This window comes from Telopea speciosissima, chromosome 8, assembly GCF_018873765.1.
Source record: "Telopea speciosissima isolate NSW1024214 ecotype Mountain lineage chromosome 8, Tspe_v1, whole genome shotgun sequence".
NCBI lineage: Eukaryota > Viridiplantae > Streptophyta > Magnoliopsida > Proteales > Proteaceae > Telopea > Telopea speciosissima.
Window position 1 is genome coordinate 59,223,671 of NC_057923.1, and position 21,691 is coordinate 59,245,361.

Sequence of the window (21,691 nt, forward strand, 5' to 3'; positions counted from 1 at the left end):
ATTGGGGTGCGACGATCATTTTACATGCCGATGCATGAATAGTACACTATACACGCTCAAGTAATGTTCTCTTTCCCCATATTTTGTTACCCCCTATAGATTTACGGAGGCATAGCATGCTTCATGCTTTTCTTTCTCCTATGTCACCACAAAAATATGGACAGACTTGGATAACTATAGTGATGAACGGAATTGATTAATGTTGTTCATCCTGGTAAAGAAAGATGGCCGGTGCTCCAAAATTACAATCTAATTTGTTCTCTAAAGTTTAGGTGATGATATATATCATTTTTTATTTTGACACTTCTGAGACAAGGAGTGACGTAGCTAGCCTTATTTCATGCTTCCATTTTATATATATGGTAAGGGAGAGGGATGGGCACGCCGCTCCTGTGCAGTACACTTTACTTGTTACAATAGGCAGCATCAATGGGATCATGGAACAAGGCATCAGACAGGAGAGTCATAGAGTTATTTCAAAGGGGGGGAAAAAAGAAATAGACGGATCTGGATCGTCTATGACACGCTGCCCGTCCTGCATCATGCTGCACAGACACAGTTATGTATGCTACCCTCACTTGGATAAGGCGCTCAGGTAAAAAATAAGGCAATTATTGCATGCAGCCCTGTGTTTGCACAACACGACACAGGACGGGCAGCGCATCCTAAAGGATGCAAATTGGAAATAGAGACAACACCTGCTACCAAACGACACACTTCCCAACTTACAAGTTTCCCTTGATGTGATCAATGTATTGTTGTTTTTTGAGTAAATTACATGCACCCCCAGGAGTTTGAAATAATATCAAACCACCCGAAATAGTTTCACTTTTAACATGCACCCACTTGGAATTTGGACGACTTACAAATAAATGCCTACTGTCAAATGTAAAACGTTAATTGTAGTTAAATTTTTCTAAAACCCTATTTTACCCTTTAGTAATTGACATTGACCCTTTTACTCTTATGAGAGATAACCATAGCCCAAACCCATCTCTCCCAAAACCAAATTTCCATTGTCATCTTCCTCCACCTATTTCTTTCTTCTCCGGCGATCTGAGCACAGTCATCACTGCAACTCATGTTTTTCTATTATCATTTCCGTTTATCTGGGTTTTGAAGAACAAAGAAGCTGAGCACAGTCATGGCCGATGTCACCAATGTCCGCACAATTTCCTCCCCATCTTCTTCTCCGCTCGGGTTTCCTCTTCTTCTTCCTAATCTTCTTCTATTTTTTCTGCTCCACTTTTCTTTGCACCACAGCCGACAATCGATTCCAAAGAGTTTGAAAAAAAATGATGGCAGCCAATGGATTCTGATTCTTTGTTGGGTTTGGAAAAATGGGAATAAAAGAAAAGAAATAGGGATCCGATGGTTATTGGGAGGGAAAATTTAAAAGGAAATCGAAGACATGACGGGATCAGAAATGATAAATTAGTCGAGGATGAGTGTGGTCATGGCTGGAATTCAGATTGGGGTTTTATTTAGACAAGGATGTGGGTTAGATTAGAAGTGAAAAGAAATGGAGAGAAGAATCGGTGATGGTGGGATGAGGGTTTTTAGAATGAAAATGATAAAAAAATAAAAAGAATAGGGATGAAAGGAGTAATAGGGGTTAATGGAGATGATGGTGGTTTTAGCAGAGATGGCTTTTGAGAGAGGGTCAGTGATGGGGTTTCGGAAATGGAAGATGTATTTGCTTTTGGGATTAGATGGAGAAAATGGGCGGACATTGGTGACATCGGCCATGACTGTGCAAAGGGGTGAATGCACGACACGGCGGTGGAGAGACTAACCTTCGCCGAAGGGTGGCTGGGACAGGGGATGTCCGTTGGCGATGGTTTGGTCTTCTGCAACCTTCACCAGAGGAGGTGTATAGCAAAACCCTAAATCGATTAAGGGATTTTTGGTTTGGAGGAGAAGATGTAAAAAGGGTAAAATGATAATTGAAATAAGTCATTGATGGAAAAAGGGTAAAATGGTCTTTTTAACTTACAAAACTAACAGTTTACCAACACCGTGAGCCATTAGGGGTTTTTTAAAATGAAACTAGGGGGTGGTTTGATATTATTTCAAATTTTTGGGGGATGCATGTAATTTACTCTTGTTTTTTTAATTGTTATCTTTCCAATCGTGACCATGTGAGCCTCTATAGATTATGTAATTCCCCGTGTCGCTAGTGTTGTGGACCTGTGGTATGGGAGATGCCTTGGAAACCTTTTATCTGGAGAGAGAGTCTAGCTCAGAAAATATTTTCCCATATATATAAACATATCCATCCCTTCTTCCCCCGACCCCGCCGGCCGCCACCCCCGCCTCCCCCCCCACAAAAAAAAAAAAGAAAAAAAAAATCTTCTCACGACCAAAGGTGAAGTTTCTTCCAAAGCTCCGAACATTTGCATCATATTCCGGCTATGTCTCTCAGTGGCTTAGAGAGAATCACAGGCTGCCACGTGGTAGCAATACCATACCCGGGTCGTGGTCATATCAATCCAATGATGAATGTTTGCGCCCTTCTCGCTTCAAAAGGCTTAGCCATCACATTTGTAGTCACCGAAGAGTGGCTCTCCTTAATCGGACCAGGATCTGGATCAGCTTCAAACACGCCCAACATCCGGTTTCGCTCCATCCCTAACGTAATCCCATCGGAGCTGAACCGTGGGTCGGACTTCGCCGGCTTCTTTGAGGCTGTTTGCACCAAGATGAAATCTCCATTTGATCAACTTCTTGATCGACTCCACCCACCTGCAACTTGTATTATAGCTGACACTTTCTTGGCATGGGCAGTAACTGTAGGCAACAGGAGGAATATTCCGGTGGCTCTGTTTTGGCCGATGGCACCGTCGTTGTTTTCATTGCACTATCATTGTCAATTCCTTGTTGCTTGCGGCCACCTATCAATTCCATTTGAAAACATCTCAGGTATATTCAAAAAGTTCTTAATTCTAACATAGTTCAAATAAACAGAATCAGACACAGCCGATCTAATCCGATCTGACCCATTAGGGTTATGGCGTATTTGGGCTGATTCCACTTGAATGATCGATAGATCAAACATATTTTCTCATATGAAATGGTAAGTAGTAAGAAATGAATTGCTAAATCTGTTTGCTTTTTTGCTTCACAGAAAGGAAAGATGAGATCATAACTTACATCCCAGGAATCCCTGCTATACGCCTAGGAGATCTGCCATCCATTTACACTCGCAAGAATGAAATTATAAAGAGAGTACTAGAAGCCTTCTCTTGGGTAACCAAAGCACAATTCATTCTCTTTACTTCCTTCTATGAGCTTCAATCCCATACAATTGACACCTTAAGGGGAATAGTTCCAACACCCATTTATCCATTAGGCCCCTCCATCCCATTCATGGCACTTCAAGACACAATCACACACTCTGAGTCTCAGTCCAAGTCCAGCAATGGAGATGCCATGGATTACCTTAAGTGGCTGGACTGTCAACCCAAAAATTCTGTCTTGTATGTCTCATTGGGTAGTTTCTTATCTACATCGGCCGCACAAATGCGTGAAATTGCAATGGGGTTGCAGAGCAGTGGGGTTCGATACTTGTGGATTGCTCGCGGTGAAGCCCTTAATTTGCAGGAAACTTGTGGTGAAATGGGACTAGTAGTACCATGGTGTGATCAATTGAGGGTCTTATGCCATTCATCTGTGGCAGGGTTCTTCACACATTGTGGATGGAATTCAATACTAGAAGCCATTTACTCAGGGGTTCCAATGCTCACTTTTCCTCTGTTAGTTGACCAAATTCCTAACAGTACTTTTATTGTGGAACACTGGAAGATAGGCTTGAGAGTGAAAGAGGAGACTGGAGTGGAAAATGTAGTTGGAAGAGGTAAGATTTCTCGTGTTGTGCAAAGGTTGACGGATGGAGATGAAGGAATAGAGCTGAAAGAAAGAGCTAAAGTACTTCAGAGATCTTGTCACAGAGCTATAGAGAAGGATGGATCTACTTTCACAAACCTCAATGCTTTTATAGGAGATCTTGGAAGCAATATTACAAATCTTGAAACTTGCTGACAGAAGAGCTTAGTTGGTTCTGATCAAATTTCATTTTAGAATGTCTCAAAAAATGTAATTCCATGAAAGAGAAGCAAATGAAACACTTTTCACAAAAATTCTCGTAGAAACAAGAATAAAGTTTTCATTGTCTACATGCTATATCATGGATCAATAACTGCATCCAATCTCAAAGAAATTCCTATTTGTATTGAACTTTTTACTTTTAGAGTGAGATATTTATGGAATCCCCATGAATATAATCAAACTTTATTCCTTAGTATTTACATGAGATTTCTCTTTCTTATTCTTAAGCAAACCAAAGAGGGCTTATTGATATATTGATATTTTGATATATGATTTATGTTTCATCTTTCGTTTCTTTTCATTTGTTTTGAAAGATATTGATTGTTTCCGATTCTTTTCCGATCAAGATATATGACTCTATGGTGTCTAAATAGATATTGTTCATGGATTAACGAAAATGTGCAAAAGCTCTAGTTTGCCTCTGACATTGTAGAGAGTTGAGACGACCCAAATCTAATGATCTGTTTTATCAATTTCAAAAACCTTTCAAATTTTGGAAGAGATTAGAATTGGACATTCAATGCATGATGAAGTGATAAAGACTTGCTCAAGACCGCACGAACTCGTGCAATGAACGTCTTTAAAGCACTCATAGTTAACAATGGAGGAGCTAAAAGAACAAGTAGCGTAGCAAGCCTAAATAATTTCAGGACTAGGTGAGAAAAGACATGCATGGCTTAAGATTAACAATAAATATGACCTTGAATAGAGTTTAATTAAAAAAAGATTCATGTAGCCAACTCCATTTAATTAGGAGTCCAAGACTCTGAGCATGGAAGGGATTAAAAAAACAGAAAAAAGAAAAGAAAAGACCGTAGATCTAATCCACTTAAAAAAGGGACAGACTTAGATGATGGCGATAGAAAATGAACTCAAGTTGCGATGTGTTGAGAGCTTCTCATTTTATAATAGAAGCACGCGGTCATGTAGTAACGGTAAACCAGATTGCCGCGACAATGGAATCTGGGATGGAGGACTTGTAGTATCTCTCTAGATCTGCCAAAAGTGAAACTCTTTCCTGCTCCATCAAATTTGGAAGACATCCATCCGGCTTGTCCCTTTCCTAGTCTTTATGTGAGATATGATCAATTCCATGTCTTCTTCATGAGGATCGGGGAAGGTAAGCCCAAATGAGTTCACGGCAAGCGAGAAAATATGTGTATGGCTTAAAATATGGGAAAACGAACGTTGCTTGGTTGCATGGACCTCGCACCCAGACACAGGAGTGCACGCATTACTGTACCGTGTGCACTCAATGGTCCCCTGTTGGTGTAGGTGACACGCGACTAGACAACGATCTCTTGACCTTAAAATATATCTGAGAGAAGGTTTCCCACTCTGCCAATGTGGGAAAGAATCTACACGCCACACCAATTAGTGCTCTAAAAAAGTATCATCCATGTGGAACCCACATTTTAAAAATAGGTGAAATAAAATAAAATAAAATGTGTATGCCTTTCACTTTTGTGAGAAGGGGTGTGAAAGAATGTGCACACTGACAATAAACATATCTTTTCCTTATATATACACACACTTACATTTTGGGGTAGAGTTTTTTCGTCTAAGAGCGTGGTCATTGCGCTAACACGAGGGGCCAATGGGAGCTTGCGTAGAAGCATCAACATGGTGTAATTTTCGCCCTTCATAGAGACGGGGTGATCATGTAACAGGGCTTGTGTTTGGGCATAGGAGCTATAGTCCCACAAGCTCCTTTTTTCTCATATACTTTTTAATCCTTCTAGTATGACATTTTTTCTCAGCAAAGATAATATATTATCATTTCACATGTCAAATTGAAAAGTACAAGGTTAGATGGTGACAAAATAATAAAATTCCTTTTTTTCCTGACTTATAGAGCTTATGGGAATAAAATTAAGGAAATTAAAAGAAGACTACAACTTCTAAGTCACCACTTTGGTGACAAGAAGAAACAATGAAATAGGTTAAAGGATTGTATTTGTTGGGTTCCAACATTTCCAAAAAATGTGAGATTTTTATATAGTACAGGTAAGTACGGTGCACCTGAACACCATCATCCAATTTTTCTTGGTATTGGTAAAAATGTGAGATGAAAACAATTTCTAGATTGAGTCTTAAGTTGAGGCGGGTTTTTAGTTGTTTATATCTGATTCAAAGGGTGGAAGTAAGTTATCCAGGAGTAGAGGCGTCATCTCACTATGCCCTGTGAGAAGACGTAGGAAACACCATCACGTAGAGATCTCTTTCCCTTTTGTATTTTGGGTGAGTGGGTGAGGGGGTGGGGGTGGGGGTGGGGGTGTAGGGGAAGAAATGAGCTAAATTGGATCTTATCCAGCCGAGGCGGGAGCTGCACTGTGCAGCACCAAAAACCACCCTAAATACAGGGGGAGGGTGGTCATTTCACATGTGGGGCCCAGGTGGGACCCACCTGTGAAATGACTACCTTACCCCTATTTTTTCTATCGTTTAGTGGTGCTACACAGGTGCAGCTCCCGCCACGGCGAGATAAGATCTAATTCCGAAATGAGCTTGGATCAAGGTACTAGTATCGTATCAGCTATATCGATGGATACAATGGGAATCATTGGTATCTGACACCAATATGATACTTATATAGATTGGGAGTATTGGCTAGAATGTGAATCAATTTTTTAATTTACGTCCAATGCGAACCGATACAACAATATCCATATCGTAACGGTGTTGGAATTGGTGGTGATGACCAATATAATCACCGATATCAATACCTATAACCTTGATAGGAGAGTAGTGCACTAGTGCGTGCCACAAAAAAAAAAATTTCAATGTGGGATTTATAGATTGGACACCAAAATCAATATGTTTTCTTGAATTTACCTATGATATCTTTAACCATGAGAAGCTATCAGGAGTTTGACGTTGTCCCACCTTTTTGATGTTGTCTTCCCCCTGTAGAAGTAAAGGAGAAGTGTATTGCTTTAAGAATTTAGAGAGTTTAGAAGCAATGGAATCCTGTGGATCAGAATTCCAAGAGGAGTTACAAAAGACGAAAAAATCAGGGTGATGAATCCAAGTTTACTGAAAATGAAAAAGTTTCTTATAACTTGGTCTAGAGTCAGAAGTTGAATGAAGTAAAGGGTTACGGTCAGATCCAATAGATGAAAGTTTAGATATTGAAGCAAGGTGGAAGGTTGACAACCAAGAAGGGGAAGCCATCACACGATCCAGGCCTAGAGTATGGTATAAGCTCTGTTGGTAGCCGGAGAAGACATACCGACGGGATAGTCCAATCGGGGTTGCATTTCCTCGGTGTTTACAACGGCCATGGATCTTCTAATGTATGATCTCTCTTTCTCTCTTTCTCTGATGATCTGTGATTTGTTATAGGTGGAGAAATCTTGTAAAGAGTTGCTTACACCACCTTGATTAAGAGGTTTTGCAAATTGGGAAAAGCACAGGCCGGGTGTCAGTTCTTGAAAGAGATAAAGAGCAAGCGTTGTCTTCCAAACACATATGGGTTTTGTGATTCTGGAAATTTGGATTAAGCTCTTGATTTGTTTCATGAGATGCAAACCGATGGATCAACCCAGCATTAATTTCCTCTGTTGCTGAATTTCTGATCCACTCCAATTACATGGACCCAAACAAAGTGCAATCACTATTCCCTGTTGCTGAATTTCAGATCAATAGAACCAACAATCTATAACCGAATAACCTCCAACAACAAAAGAAAAAGCTATTTTCATGATAGGTTCCAATTCCAGACGTCGCAAAAGAAATAATTGCAGAAGTTGTTCAGTCGGAGATGGGAAGGGGGTAGGGGTGTGTGGCGCACAGGGTTAGAGGCGGTGTTGCGCAGGGCGGTGAGAGGGTGGGGTGGGGGTGGAATTATAGGGGAGGGTGGGGCATGGTTGCAGGAGATTACATGGGAAGGTGATGCCGGGTTAGAGACGAGTTGGGTGGCAGGAGGAGGAGGAAGAAGAAGAAGAATAAGGGTAAAACTGTCAAAAAAATCCTTAGATAAGGGATGAACACTACTATTTTAGATAGTTTTGTAAATCCAAACTCAAACAATGTATTTTTATTAACTGAAACAATGAATGGTTAGTTTTGTGAAGAAAATCTTAAAAGTGACTAATCAAGTAAACTTCCCATCAAAAAAAAAAATCAAAGATAAGATTAGACAGAATTTTCCCAGGTGTTAGGCCCGGTCTGCAGCCAGAAAGAACCCACTAGGGGCTGATAGGACTTGGAAGGGGCCAGACAAAGCAGCCCAGTAGGCCAAACACACTTAGTACTACAATTATGGCATCACAATTATTGATACTACTGTTTCAAGAAAAAATGGGAGAAAGTGTCAAACTAGTGATCTTTCCTAGATTCAGGATAGACCCAACTGTCTAAAAGCTCATCCGCATTCCAAAAATTATGTGAGTGACCTTACAAAGGTATTTCATACTTCCATCTCCCTTTAAATACAGGAAAAAGCTTCCCACGATTTCAATGCCTTTAATTTTCTCATCTCTTACGGTTTCATTTTATTCTAGCCATATAGATCATACCATTCCTTCCATGACTAGTGGTGTGGTATGAAAAATTCCCTTCCTCTCCTTCCCTAAATTCTGTCGTCATGAAAAACTTTGTTTAATGGGTTGTTTTTTAACCCTAAGATCTCCTAGCCATTGGATGGGAGAAGTACAGGTGTCGTCTTGTCAAAGTTTATTGAGAGAGCTACTCATTGGAGTGGAGTCGAATCCCCAAATTGAACATTTATTGTTTTGATTTCAGATTGGATGAGAAATCAAAACTGAATTGAATTGATTGAATGCACCGATAGAAACCACATCGAAGCCGATAAAAAGGTGAGATTGGACCGATAGTGACCCAAGAAGAAATATAAAATCCACAAAAGTCTATTGCAGGTGGTTCCTTAATGGTTTGGTTTCAAGTTGATTTGGACCTTTGTCTCTGCTCTATTTCAAGGGCAACTCTATTTCCTCAATTTCCTCTGGTTTTATACATAAGAGGATAATAAGATCATTTCACGAAAGAATGAGGGACAGAAGGTACTAGTGCTGTAATGGATGTGACATGGAAAATTCAACATCAACCTCCCGACGTACTCTCCCCCTGCTTGTGATAGACAGAGAGAGCCCCGTCCTCTCACTGCTGGGTAAGGTGAAGTTTCTTCCAAAGCTCCGAGCACTTACCATCAGATTCCGGCGATGTCTAACAGTGGCGGCATAGAGAAAATCAAAGGCTGCAACGTGGTAGCAATGGCATACCCAGGTCGTGGCCACATCAACTCAATGTTGAATGCATGTACTCTTCTAGCTTCAAAAGGCGTACCCGTCACATTTGTGGTCACTGAAGAGTGGCTTACCTTAATCGCACCAGGATCAGGATCAGGATCATTTCCAAACCTTCGGTTTCTCTCCATCCCTAATGTAATCCCATCGGAGCTGACTCGAACTTCGGATTATGCCGGATTCGTTGAGGCTGTCTACACGAAGATGGAAGCTCCATTTGATCACCTTCTTGATGGGCTTGAACCACCTGCAACTTGTATTATAGCTGACACTTTATTGTCATGGGCAATAGCTATTGCGGACCGGAGGAATATTCCGGTGGCTGTGCTCTGGCCGATGGCACCGTCCCTGTTTTCTTTGCGCTATCATTATCACCTCCTTCATGCTCATGGCCATCGACCTCTTACACTTGAAAATTTCTCAGGTGTGTTACTTACTAGACTTCTAATCCCTTAATTCTACAATGATTCAAGTAGGTCGGATCAGCCTCATCCAAATCCGAATTCGTCAGAATTGGCTAAAATACCCAAAACATTCACATCCCTAGCTAGCTAGGGGTTTAATTAGTTGCAATTGATCCAATAAACATTTACAATTGGAATGGTTGATAGTTCAAACATATTTTGTTAAACTAATGGGTTTTCTTTCGGTTCACAGAAAGGAAAGATGAGATCATAACCTACATCCCAGGAATCCCTGCAATACGCCTAGGAGATCTGCCACTCCTTCACATTGGCCAGAATCAATTTTCAAAGAGAATAGAAGAAGCCTTCTCTTGGGTAAAAACCAAAGCACAATTCATTCTCTTTTCTTCCTTCTATGACCTTCAGCCCCATGTAATTGACACCTTAAGGGGAATACTTCCAATACCCATTTACCCAATTGGTCCCTCTATCCCTTTCATGTTACTTCAAGACAGAGTCACACCCTCAGCTGATACCTTCAGCAATGGCAGTAATAATACTGTGGATATGGATTACCTCAAGTGGCTCGACTCTCAACCCAAAAATTCTGTCTTGTATGTCTCATTGGGTAGTTTCTTATCTGCATCGGCCACTCAAATGCATGAAATTGCAATGGGATTGCAGAGCAGTGAGGTTCGATACTTGTGGGTTGCTCGTGGTGAAGCCCTCAACTTGCAGGAAATTTGTGGTGAAATGGGATTAGTAGTACCATGGTGTGACCAATTGAGGGTCTTATGCCATTCCTCTGTGGCAGGGTTTTTCACACATTGTGGATGGAACTCAATACTAGAAGTCATTTACTCAGGGGTGCCAATGCTCACTTTTCCTCTGTTTGCTGACCAATTTCCTAATAGTTTGTTGATTGTGGAAGACTGGAAGATTGGCTTGAGAGTGAAGGAGGATATTGGAGTGGAAAATGTGGTTGGAAGAGATAAGATTGCTCGCGTCGTGCGAAGGTTGATGGATGGAGATGAAGGAGTACTACAGCTGAGGGAAAGAGCCAAACAACTTCAGAGATCTTGTCAAAGAGCTATAAAGAAGGATGGATCTACTATGACGAACCTCCATGCTTTTATAGGAGATCTCGTAAGCCTTAACTAATGAGGTAATCTGCTTCAGAATGTATTTCTTTAGAAAGTTTTAATTTAGACTGCACAAATCTAGAAATCTGTATTAAAAATTTGAAACTTGGTGCTTAATTATAGTAAATTCCTTCTTTATTCTGTTCTTGAAAGAGATCGATTAGATTAATTGGACTTAAATCTGATAAGTGATAACCTCGCTCAGAGAGACTTGTTTAAGCCAGCATGAACTCGTGCAATGAATGTCTTTAAAGAACTCTCAGTTCAAAATGGATGAGCTAAAAGAAAAAGCAACAAGCCTAAATAACTTCAGGCAAAGTGAGAAAAGACATGCATGGCTTCATACTTACCAAGGTTCTAAAACTCAAGTTTCGACTAGGTTTCGATCATCCAGAAACCGAGTTCATCTCGGTTAAAACTTGGAACTTTCTCTAGGCTAACTCGAACCTTGGTTTCGAGACCCAAAAGTTATTTTTTTGTCCCGATTCTTGTTGTACTGCCTGTTTTTTACATTTTAAACTCAATCCATTTATTAGTTTCACATAGAGAACACTAAAATAATACTTGTGGTTTTGGTCCAAGTTTGATACTGCATATTGTTCTTGGACATGGTAACGAATAAGGTTTGACCGAAACATAACTCCTTTAATACAAATCAAATTTAAGCAATCCTGGATTTGTTTGAAAGCTCTAAGATTGCTTAAATCTGATTTTAATGAAGGTGTTATGTTTTGGTCAAACTTAAATTGGTGTGCGCTAATGCTGTTTAAAATCATTATAAATGAAAATATTTTTTTAGATATCAAAACAAATGAATATTTTATAGCACTTTTGGTTTTTAACAATGTTTTATCATATTAAGATTTATGAAGTTTTTTTATTTAAGAAAAACCCCAGCATTAGAAAGTTGAAAATTTCATCTACCATCGAAAATCCAGTTTTTGTTCTTAAACTGGAGGGTTGACTTTTTGTCTTTTTAGAATTTAATTTTTTAACTTTTTTTATTAAATTCAAATAGGGGGTATTTGCTTATTTATGAATAATATCTTAAATAAATGAAATACCAATATAAAAACATTTATGAAATATCAATATAAAACATTTCTTTGAATGATATTAGGCATAAATAAGTGGCTGACCTGATTTCTGGCATATATAAGTGTATGTCCTAGTTTTCGGCCAGGTTTCCTAAAATTTCGATGGGATAAATGACACTTATATATGTATTCAGGTCAAAACTATCGAAATATAGTCGAAACATGTCGAAACCATCGAGTTTTGGTCGAAATCCTGGATTTTTTAAAATCACCCTGCAACTCATCTCGGAAACCTGCAAAACTAAGTTAACTCGATGGTTTCGACAGGTTTCGATCGAGTTCTTCTTCCATGATACTTACAACAAATATGACCTAATAGAGTTGAATTTGATAAAGGAATAATGTAGCCAACCTCCTTTAGGTAGGATTCCAAGCCTCAATGAAATTGAGTTTTTTGTTATTTTGCCACAGGATCAGAAAAAATATATTAATGAAATTGAGTTTGAGACTAAAGAAATTAGAAAAAAATAAACCAAACACCTATAATCTTCATCACTTAAAAAAAGATGGACTTGCCAGTGGCGGTAGAAAACGAAGTTAGGTGGGCTCCGTGCAATTTGCATTTTCTTGGGTCGAGAGTTTCTCATTCTCTTACAGAAGCACAAGGCAGTGCCAGGACAAGTAAGCCTAAGTGACTTTAGAACAAGTGAGCAAATATATGAATATGGCTTAAAATATAAACTTTTGGACAGTTTTTCTCCACCCATAGAGGACGGTTCATCCACCATCCTAGATTCACAAACCCCTCCTAGGGTTTTAGTATGTTCCAAAATATACTCCCGATATCCATTCCTGCCCTCTCCCACCCCCTATGAATGGGATACCATTCATCGTGGGTGGAGGAAAACTCGGTCCTAAACCTTTTTGTCGTTTTAGTATGGCATAGTTTTTTTTCAATAAATGGGCTTCATGCTTTCTTTGTTTATGTCACTACAAAAATATGGAGAGGCTTGGATGACCATGATTTATTTTTTTTGGTAATTAAGAATCTATTGAGGAGAGAGTGCAAAGGCCAAGACATTTGAGAGGCATGCCTCCTGGAGCCAAAGAGTGGAGTGAGGCCAATCCATCATGCAAATAATGTATAGAGCATATTGAGCTGATGAGTCAGTCACGCTGTTAATCTCTCAAGGAATAAAAGAAAAAGAAATAGACTGGAAGTAGGAGGAAAGATGACATATGTCATTAACTACATGGGAAATGTCAAATGGGGATTTCTTAAAGGATTTGGGATGTAGGAGAATATATTCTTGTTGTCTGACTCCACCTCTATGTTGTCAATGTTGTAAGCAAAGAGGATTCTCAACATGGAATCCACTGCCTGTTTATGGGGAATATCTAGGAGAGAGAAACTCAGTGATTGATTGGACAAAAATCTAGATCTAGTGTTTATTCGAAATTTTTTATAAATTTATTTTCAATATAAAATATATATATATATATAATATATTGAATTTTGATTCCAAAGTTTTACGATCGTCTGATCGCAGTCATATATTCTCTCGATCAACGTACATGATGAATTGGGGATTAATAGCATTAAAGTACATACCCTATAATTCATTATGGGATATTAAAAAAATGAAAGGGCTTGTGTGTAATAAAAGAGTTTATTGGACGCATGGCTATTACATGAGAGAATAAAATAGTTATGGTTAACTATCTTTTTATATTATGACAAGAGATATTATGAAAATATTTCATGAACTATAAATTAGAAAGATTGCATCTTTTTTGAGATTCTATGTCTTCAACTTTAGTAGCAAATTGGAGTTACAAAAAATAGAGATACACTGAATCACCAAAATAGAAGGTTGGGTTAAGGCCAATATGGAAGGCCACCTTGAGATCTCTAAAATTATAAAACCAGAGGCGGTGGGCTTCCAAGATTTTTGGTTTTCCTCTCTCCCTCCATTTTTTTCTTTTTTCTCTCCCCCTCTCTTGATGTGGTTTGAGTTAGAGTAATTTTGAGTTTTGGAACCCAAGGAATTTTGGTGAATTGTCTTCTACTTTAAGTTGCAAGGATTAATCACAAGCTTCAAAGTGTTGAACAAATATCAATCTCCAAGTTTGTATCAGTTTGAAGACCTATTGTTTATAGGAGAAGTTACACTTACGACTCTAAGGTAATCATATTTTCTTAAAAAATTGTTTCTCCATCTGTTGGATCTAAACAAAAAGTACTTGACCAGATTTGATTTTACTGTGTCATTGGGTTACATCTAAGAATTAGCATCAGAGCGGTGCTTTTTCGTTTAGATTCAGAGTATGATTTTGATAAGATAGGGTTCTCCATGTTCTTGTATTAATGGTTAATGATTTCTAATAAGGGTTTTCTTATTATATTTAGAATATGGTATGCATGATTGAACAAGAGAAGAAAATAAGTTGTTATTTTTTTTATTTTATTCAAGTATAATAATGCATTGCTAGCGTAGGCCAAATCCAAAAAAAAAAAATTATGTGAGTGAGACATTTTTTTTGTGGGATATCATTTTTTATTGAATATTTTGTGTTCAATTTTTTTTGGGTACACTCGTACTTAAAAAGTTAAAGTGGATGAGATGTACTCACCCAATATGCCACATTTTGATGTGGGGCCAAATGTGTTATTATTTTATTGGACATGACTATGGAGAGTCTTATTATATCTTGGGGATTATGGGAATAGATTTAATTTGTAAATCTATGTAGATGGTAGTATTTAATTATTCATGTGGTGAATGGAATATGAAATATTATATGCGTTGTGCTCTCCTCCTTTTTTTTTTGATAAAATTATGTACTGCACCTCTTGGACAATCCAATGGTGGGTTGTGTTTACCAAGGAGGTTTCTTCCCCAAGGAAAGTGTATAGAAAACTAGGTTATAATTTTATTTACTTCATGTAAATTCAACCGATGGAGAATTGAAGATATTAAAGAAAGATGGAGGTAACCATACGATGAAGGAAGGAGATAGAAAAAAGCATGGAGATGCCAAAGGATGGAGCAAGCACTAATTTTGTGCATCACTTGATGCATTGGATGCATGGATGTTCACATTAAATTTAATTAAATAATCTTTGATTTAGTAGGAATAATAATACGTTATTATTTTCACTAAACCTACCATCCCATAAGGCCATAACCACAATTTATGTGTTACTTCAGTTTGTGTGTTGTAATTTCTATATATGGCGATATATTTTGTACGCGATCATTTACCGTACCCTCTAATTTTTAAAGAATGTTTGATTTAGATAAATCTTAATCGATAGATCTTTGTTCATGGCCCCTATTGATGATGGATGTAGAGGTAGGTAATGAGGTCCCTACAATAGAGTCGATAGAAAATTATGAGGATCTCACTATCATACGGTCTGCACTATCTCCTGTTGGATAGAAAACAGACATGGATAATCTAACCAGGGTTGCATTTCTTTGGTGGATTGCATTTCTTTGGTGTTTACATTTTACAACGATCATGGATCTTCTAATGTATGATCTCTCTCTCTCTCTCTCTCTCTCTCTCTCCATATATATATATATATATATATATATATCTCTCTCATGACGATCTATGACTTGTTATAGGTGATGAAATCTTGTAAAGAGTCACTTACACCGCCGCCTTGATTAAGGGGTTTTGCAAATTGGAAAAAGCAGAGGCCAGCTATCAGTTCTTGAAAGAGATGAAGAGCAAAGGATGTCTTCCAAACACACATGGGTTTTGCGGTTTTGGAAATTTGCATTAAGCTCTTGATTTGTTTCATGAGATGCAAACCGATAGATCAACCCAACATTAATTTTCTTCGTTGCTGAATGTCTGACCCACTTCAATGACATGGACCCAAACAAAGTGCAAACACTATTCCCTATTGCCGAATTTCAAATCAATAGAATCAACAATCTATAACCGAATAACCTCCAACGACAAAAGAAAAAGTTATTTTCATGATAGGTTCAAATTCCTGACGCGTGAGAGAAATAATTGAAGAAGTTGTTCAATTGGCGATGAAAAATGGGGTTGGGATGTGTGATGCACAGGGTTAGAGGTGGTGCTGGATAGGGCGATGAGAGGGTGGGGTGGGGGCGGAATTATAGGGGAGGGTGGGGCATGGTTGCAGGGGATTACATGGGAAGGTGATGCGGGGGTAGGGACGAGTTGGGTGGCAGGAGGAAGTAGAAGAAGAAGAAGAAGAAGAAGAAGAAGCAGCAGCATCGTCGGAAGAACCATGAACAAAGAAGAAGTAAGGGTAAAATTGTTAAAAAAAATCCTTCGATGAGGGATGAACACTATTTTGGATAGTTTTGTAAACTCAAATTCAAAACAATGTATTTTTATTATCTGAAACAATGAATGATTAATCATGTAATTTTTCCAAAGATTACAAAAAAAAAAAAAACAAAATCAAAGATAAGCTTAGGCAGAATTTTCCTTGGTGTTAGGCCCGCCCTGGAGCCAGAAAGATCCCACTAGGGGCTGATAGGACTTTACAAGGGGGCAGACAAAGCAACCGAATAGGCCACACTCTTATTACTACAATTATTGCATAACTACTATTTCAAGAAAAGGTGGGAGAAGTGTCAAACTAATGATCTTTCCTAGATTCAGGATAGACTCAACTGTCTAACAGCTCATCCACATTCTGAAAATTAGGTGAGTGACAAAGGTATTTCATATTTCCATTTCCCTTTATATACAGGAAAAAGCTTCCCACAGATTGCAATGCATTTAATTTTCTTTTTATTGAATCCAAATAGATATATCATACCACTCCTTCCATGACTATTGGTGTGGTATGGAAAATTCCCCTCCTCTCCTTCCCTTAATTCTGTCGTCATAAAAAACTTTGTTCAATGGGTTTTTATTAACACTAAGATTTCCTAGCCGTTGGATGGGAGAAGTACAGGTGTCGCATTTCCTGGGCTCATTGGATCTTATTGGCAGATCTACTCATTCGAGGGGAGTCAAATCCCCAAATTGAGCATTTAGGGTTAAATATGTGAATCCCCTTAAAATGCATCTAATATTATTCCTCATATCCCTTAAGGTTTTGACAAGTCCACGCATTAGTCTTGAAAATTCCACGTATCACCCTTACTTTACCCCCTAAAGTCATTTAAGTCCACACTAGGTGTTAAATGCTAAAAATGATCAAATTATCCTTTTTCTATTTTTTTTTACATTTGAAAAGACCTAATTGTCCTAACCTATTTACTAAAATTTAAAAAAAATAAAAATGCCCTCATCTTCCCCAAATCATCATCTCCTTTTACAATGTAAATACTCAATACCACCACCACCCACCATTAACACCATCACCACCATGAAGCCTCGCCTCCAGCACCACCTCCAACTCCTCCTCCTTTACTAATTCCACCACCGATTCTCCCTCCCTTGTCAAATAGGATTCTGATTATTCATGCGGTCCAGTCTGCAAATTTGAACTCTAAGAGAACCCTTGATTTGTTGAAAGGGGAGAGCGGCTCCACGACTGGAGGGAATGATAAGCTTAGGAAGAAAAACGTGAGTTCAGTATGGTCGATTTATGCTTGTTTAACTTCTGGGTTTGCAATTTTCTTGAAGCAACTTTTAATTTTTTCTTAAAACAGATTTTGTTCTGGTTAGTCATTATTAGTGACTTTGGCCTATAGTTTTTCTAGCTTTATGAGATATTTTTGGTATGGCTGCTAAATATTACTTCTTTTACAGTAAGTTTCCTCCCTTCCATCGTTTACCCTAAAGATCCATCTCGACGGGTCAAATAATAACTATCCAAAAATCAGAGAAGGATTCAATTTCAAGCCAAGCCCCTATACTTCCTTCCCTTCCCCCACTGAGTCTTTCACTGTTTCCTTCAGAAATAAAAAGAGATTAAAAAAAAAAAAAAAAACTTAATTAAAGAAGAAACGAAGGTAATTGATGAAGAAGTAAAATCTAATAGGAAATAGTTTAATTAATTATTTATTTTATATTTAATAGATAAATAAAACTTACACCTTATCAAATAAATTAAATAAACAATTAATTATGAAAAAATTCCAATTATACCCTTACATAACAATTAATTATTATGTATTAATCCACCATTAATCAACATCACCATATTTACCAAAAAAAAAAAAATCAACATCACCATTATGGAATCTCAGGCATGTACAAAGTACTGCCAACTCCATTTCATAGAACATGTCCATACGAGAGTGTCTATGTACGTGATCGGATCCCGTAAAACACAATAAAATATTTTCAAATAAAACTACATATGATCTATCATTTTATGTAAAATAGGTTTTACGAAAATCATTTCTAAAATGGCATTGGATCCAGATTCCGATCAAATCGATCGAAGTCGATTGATTCTATCTGAGTCAAATTTCCAAATTGAACATTTATCGTTTTGATTTCAGATTGAGGTTTTATCGAATTGAAAGAAATCAACACTGAATTGAATGGATTGAATGCACTGACAGAAACCATATCAAACTGATTAAACCCGATAAGAAGTGAGATTGGACAAATAACCCAAGAAGAAATATAAAATCCCAAAAAAACCAGGATTTTCCCATTAATTTTTTTATGTATAAATGTAAATCGGAAATCGACTGGACCCAACTAGATAATAGTCTGATTACAAACTGATAGCAAAAAAATAATTAGATATTATATCGAAATCAAAAATTCCATTAATGGTTTGGGTCCAGATTAACTTAGGAACAAACTAAAACCAAACCGAACCAATCGATTAACACTCCTAACATATTCTTACCAAAGAAAACACTTCTAACATATATAGTAAGTAGAATAACGGAGCACACCAATGAGTGCGGGGAGATGGCTTTGTACATAGGAGGGTAGTCAAGTCATTTCATGAAAGAAAGAGGGTACTAGTACACTATCCCTAGGCGGCTTAAAGGTGCCAAATTCAAATCAAATCTTCATACGTGAAGGCTTCACATACAGTCTCATAATGACACGTGGCCTTTGTTTAAAAAAAAAAAGGATTGTATTCTCTTAATAGGATTGTGGGACCCATGTAAAAGCATCAACAAGGACGGGTTTTCTATCTTTCATAAGATTGTATAATCATTTCACTGTCATCCTGAGCGTTGTTATGGACAAAGTCCTTTTTTTGGAGAAAAAAAATATATATTATTATCACAAAATTGTACTTATAAAAATGTTACTCTCAAGAATATTTTATAAATATTAAAACCTGAGAGGGTATTTATGAACCCAAAGGAAAAATGAATTAATTCCATTTCCTAATTTGCCTTGACTACCGGCTTTTCAACAGGAACATTCCTAATACAATTGTAGCAACAAAATTTCGTTCTTTCATTTTGCAACTCCTCATTGAATATTGGGGACCGTCTCACGTGTTATCATTGATGTGGCATGGAAAATTCAACATCAACTCTCCCCCTGTATGTGATAAAGAGAGAGAGAGAGAGAGAGAGAGAGAGAGAGGGAGAGCCCCGTTCTGGCAGTACTACTGGGGAAGGGGAAGGGAAGGTGAAGTTTCTTCCATAGCTCCGAGCACTTAGCATCAGATTCCGGCGATGTCTAACAGTGGCGGCATAGAGAAAATCAAAGGCTGCAACGTGTTAGCAATGGCATACCCAAGTCGTGGCCACATCAACTCAATGTTGAATGCGTGTACTCTTCTAGCTTCAAAAGGCGTACCCGTCACATTTGTGGTCACTGAAGAGTGGCTTACCTTAATCGCACCAGAATCATCTCCAAACCTTCGGTTTCTCTCCATCCCTAATGTAATCCCATCGGAGCTAACTCGAACTTCTGATTACGCTGGATTCGTTGAGGCTGTCTACACGAAGATGGAAGCTCCATTTGATCAGCTTCTTGATGGGCTTGAACCACCTGCAACTTGTATTATAGCTGACACTTTATTGTCATGGGCAGTAGCTATTGGGGACCGGAGGAATATTCCGGTGGCTTTGCTCTGGCCAATGGCGCCATCCCTGTTTTCATTGACCTATCATTATCACCTCCTTCGTGCTCATGGCCATCTACCTCTTACACTTGAAAATTTCTCAGGTGTGTTACTTACTAGACTTCTAATTAATTATATTCTACAATGATTCAAGAAGGTGGAATCAGCCTCAACAAAATCCGAATTGGTCGGAATTGGCCAAAATACCCTTAGAATACCCAAAACAGTCACATACCTAGCTAGCTAGCTAGGGTATAGTTAGTATACAATTGATCCAATAATAAACATTTCCATTAATTTGAATGGTTGATAGATCAAACATATTACTCCCTCCAAGTACTTAATCATGCAATTAAGCTAATTAATACTAAATAGGGCATCAAATGAAGTGCTAATTAAACCTGTTTTCTTTTGGTTCACAGAAAGGAAAGATGAGATCATGACCTACATCCCAGGAATCCCTGCAATACGCCCAGGAGATCTGCCATCCATTTACATGCGCAAAAATGAACTTTCAAAGCGAATGGAAGAAGCCTTCTCTTGGGTAACCAAAGTACAATTCATTCTCTTTTCTTCCTTCTATGACCTTCAACCCCATGTAATTGACACCTTAAGGGAAATACTTCCAATACCCATTTACCCAATTGGTCCCTCCATCCCTTTCATGTTACTTCAAGACAGAGTCACACCCTCAGCTGATACCTTCAGCAATGGCAGTAATAATACTGTGGATATGGATTACCTCAAGTGGCTCGACTCTCAACCCAAAAATTCTGTCTTGTATGTCTCATTGGGTAGTTTCTTATCTGCATCGGCCACTCAAATGCATGAAATTGCAATGGGGTTGCAGAGCAGTGGGGTTCGATACTTGTGGGTTGCTCGCGATGAAGCCCTCAATTTGCAGGAAATTTGTGGTGAAATGGGATTAGTAGTACCATGGTGTGACCAATTGAGGGTCTTATGCCATTCCTCTGTGGCAGGGTTTTTCACACATTGTGGATGGAACTCAATACTAGAAGCCATTTACTCAGGGGTGCCAATGCTCACTTTTCCTCTGTTTGCTGACCAAATTCCTAATAGTTTGTTGATTGTGGAAGACTGGAAGATTGGCTTGAGAGTGAAGGAGGATATTGGAGTGGAAAATGTGGTTGGAAGAGATAAGATTGCTCGCGTCGTGCGAAGGTTGATGGATGGAGATGAAGGAGTACTGCAGCTGAGGGAAAGAGCGAAAGAACTTCAGAGATCTTGTCAAAGAGCTATAAAGAAGGATGGATCTACTATGACGAACCTCCATGCTTTTATAGGAGATCTCGTAAGCCTTAACTAATGAGGTAATCTGCTTCAGAATGTATTTCTTTAGAAAGTTTTAATTTAGACTGCACAAATCTAGAAATCTGTATTAACAATTTGAAACTAGGTGCTTAATTATAGTAAATTCCTTCTTTATTCTGTTCTTGAAAAAGATTAGAATTGGACTGGCATCTGATAAGTGATAACCTCGCTCAGAGAGACTTGTTTAATCCAGCTTGAATTCGTGCAATGAATGTCCTTGAAAGAACAAGCAATAACCCTAAATAACTTCAAGACATGCATGGCTTAATACTTACAACAAATATGACCTTAAATTAGGGGTGTAAATGAATAGTCAAAATCCGTTTCCGTATCCGTGTCCGTATCTATTTAGCACTAGTCGAATCCGTCCGAAAGTTAAACGGATGCGGATACAAATAGGCTA

General features: G+C 38.3%; 3 protein-coding genes across 3 annotated transcripts; all 3 read left to right on the top strand.

The window, feature by feature from the left end:
* The first annotated feature begins 2,371 nt into the window (after positions 1 to 2,371).
* On the top strand, positions 2,372 to 4,041 carry LOC122672502 (UDP-glycosyltransferase 87A1-like). Its single transcript, XM_043869963.1, has 2 exons — positions 2,372 to 2,922; positions 3,128 to 4,041. Exons 1-2 carry the CDS (start codon positions 2,415 to 2,417, stop codon positions 4,039 to 4,041), a joined length of 1,422 nt encoding a protein of 473 aa, XP_043725898.1. The 5' UTR covers positions 2,372 to 2,414.
* A 5,179-nt stretch (positions 4,042 to 9,220) lies between these two features.
* On the top strand, positions 9,221 to 10,939 carry LOC122672503 (UDP-glycosyltransferase 87A1-like). The gene is made up of 2 exons (XM_043869964.1): positions 9,221 to 9,798; positions 10,032 to 10,939. The coding sequence occupies exons 1-2, from the start codon at positions 9,291 to 9,293 to the stop codon at positions 10,937 to 10,939; spliced, it is 1,416 nt and encodes a 471-aa protein (XP_043725899.1). The 5' UTR covers positions 9,221 to 9,290.
* Positions 10,940 to 19,564: 8,625 nt separating this feature from the next.
* Positions 19,565 to 21,283, top strand: LOC122672504 (UDP-glycosyltransferase 87A1-like). Its single transcript, XM_043869966.1, has 2 exons — positions 19,565 to 20,060; positions 20,379 to 21,283. Exons 1-2 carry the CDS (start codon positions 19,565 to 19,567, stop codon positions 21,281 to 21,283), a joined length of 1,401 nt encoding a protein of 466 aa, XP_043725901.1.
* The last annotated feature ends 408 nt before the right edge of the window (positions 21,284 to 21,691 follow it).

What these genes read in the sequence shown, in the direction of transcription:
- LOC122672504 (XM_043869966.1), top strand. Translation starts at nt 19,565, where the DNA reads ATGTCTAACAGTGGCGGCATAGAGAAAATCAAAGGCTGCAACGTGTTA. An exon ending in TACACTTGAAAATTTCTCAG is followed by an intron (nt 20,061 to 20,378) that starts GTGTGTTACTTA and finishes TTTGGTTCACAG; the next exon opens with AAAGGAAAGATGAGATCATG.
- LOC122672502 (XM_043869963.1), top strand. Translation starts at nt 2,415, where the DNA reads ATGTCTCTCAGTGGCTTAGAGAGAATCACAGGCTGCCACGTGGTAGCA. An exon ending in TCCATTTGAAAACATCTCAG is followed by an intron (nt 2,923 to 3,127) that starts GTATATTCAAAA and finishes TTTGCTTCACAG; the next exon opens with AAAGGAAAGATGAGATCATA.
- LOC122672503 (XM_043869964.1), top strand. Translation starts at nt 9,291, where the DNA reads ATGTCTAACAGTGGCGGCATAGAGAAAATCAAAGGCTGCAACGTGGTA. An exon ending in TACACTTGAAAATTTCTCAG is followed by an intron (nt 9,799 to 10,031) that starts GTGTGTTACTTA and finishes TTCGGTTCACAG; the next exon opens with AAAGGAAAGATGAGATCATA.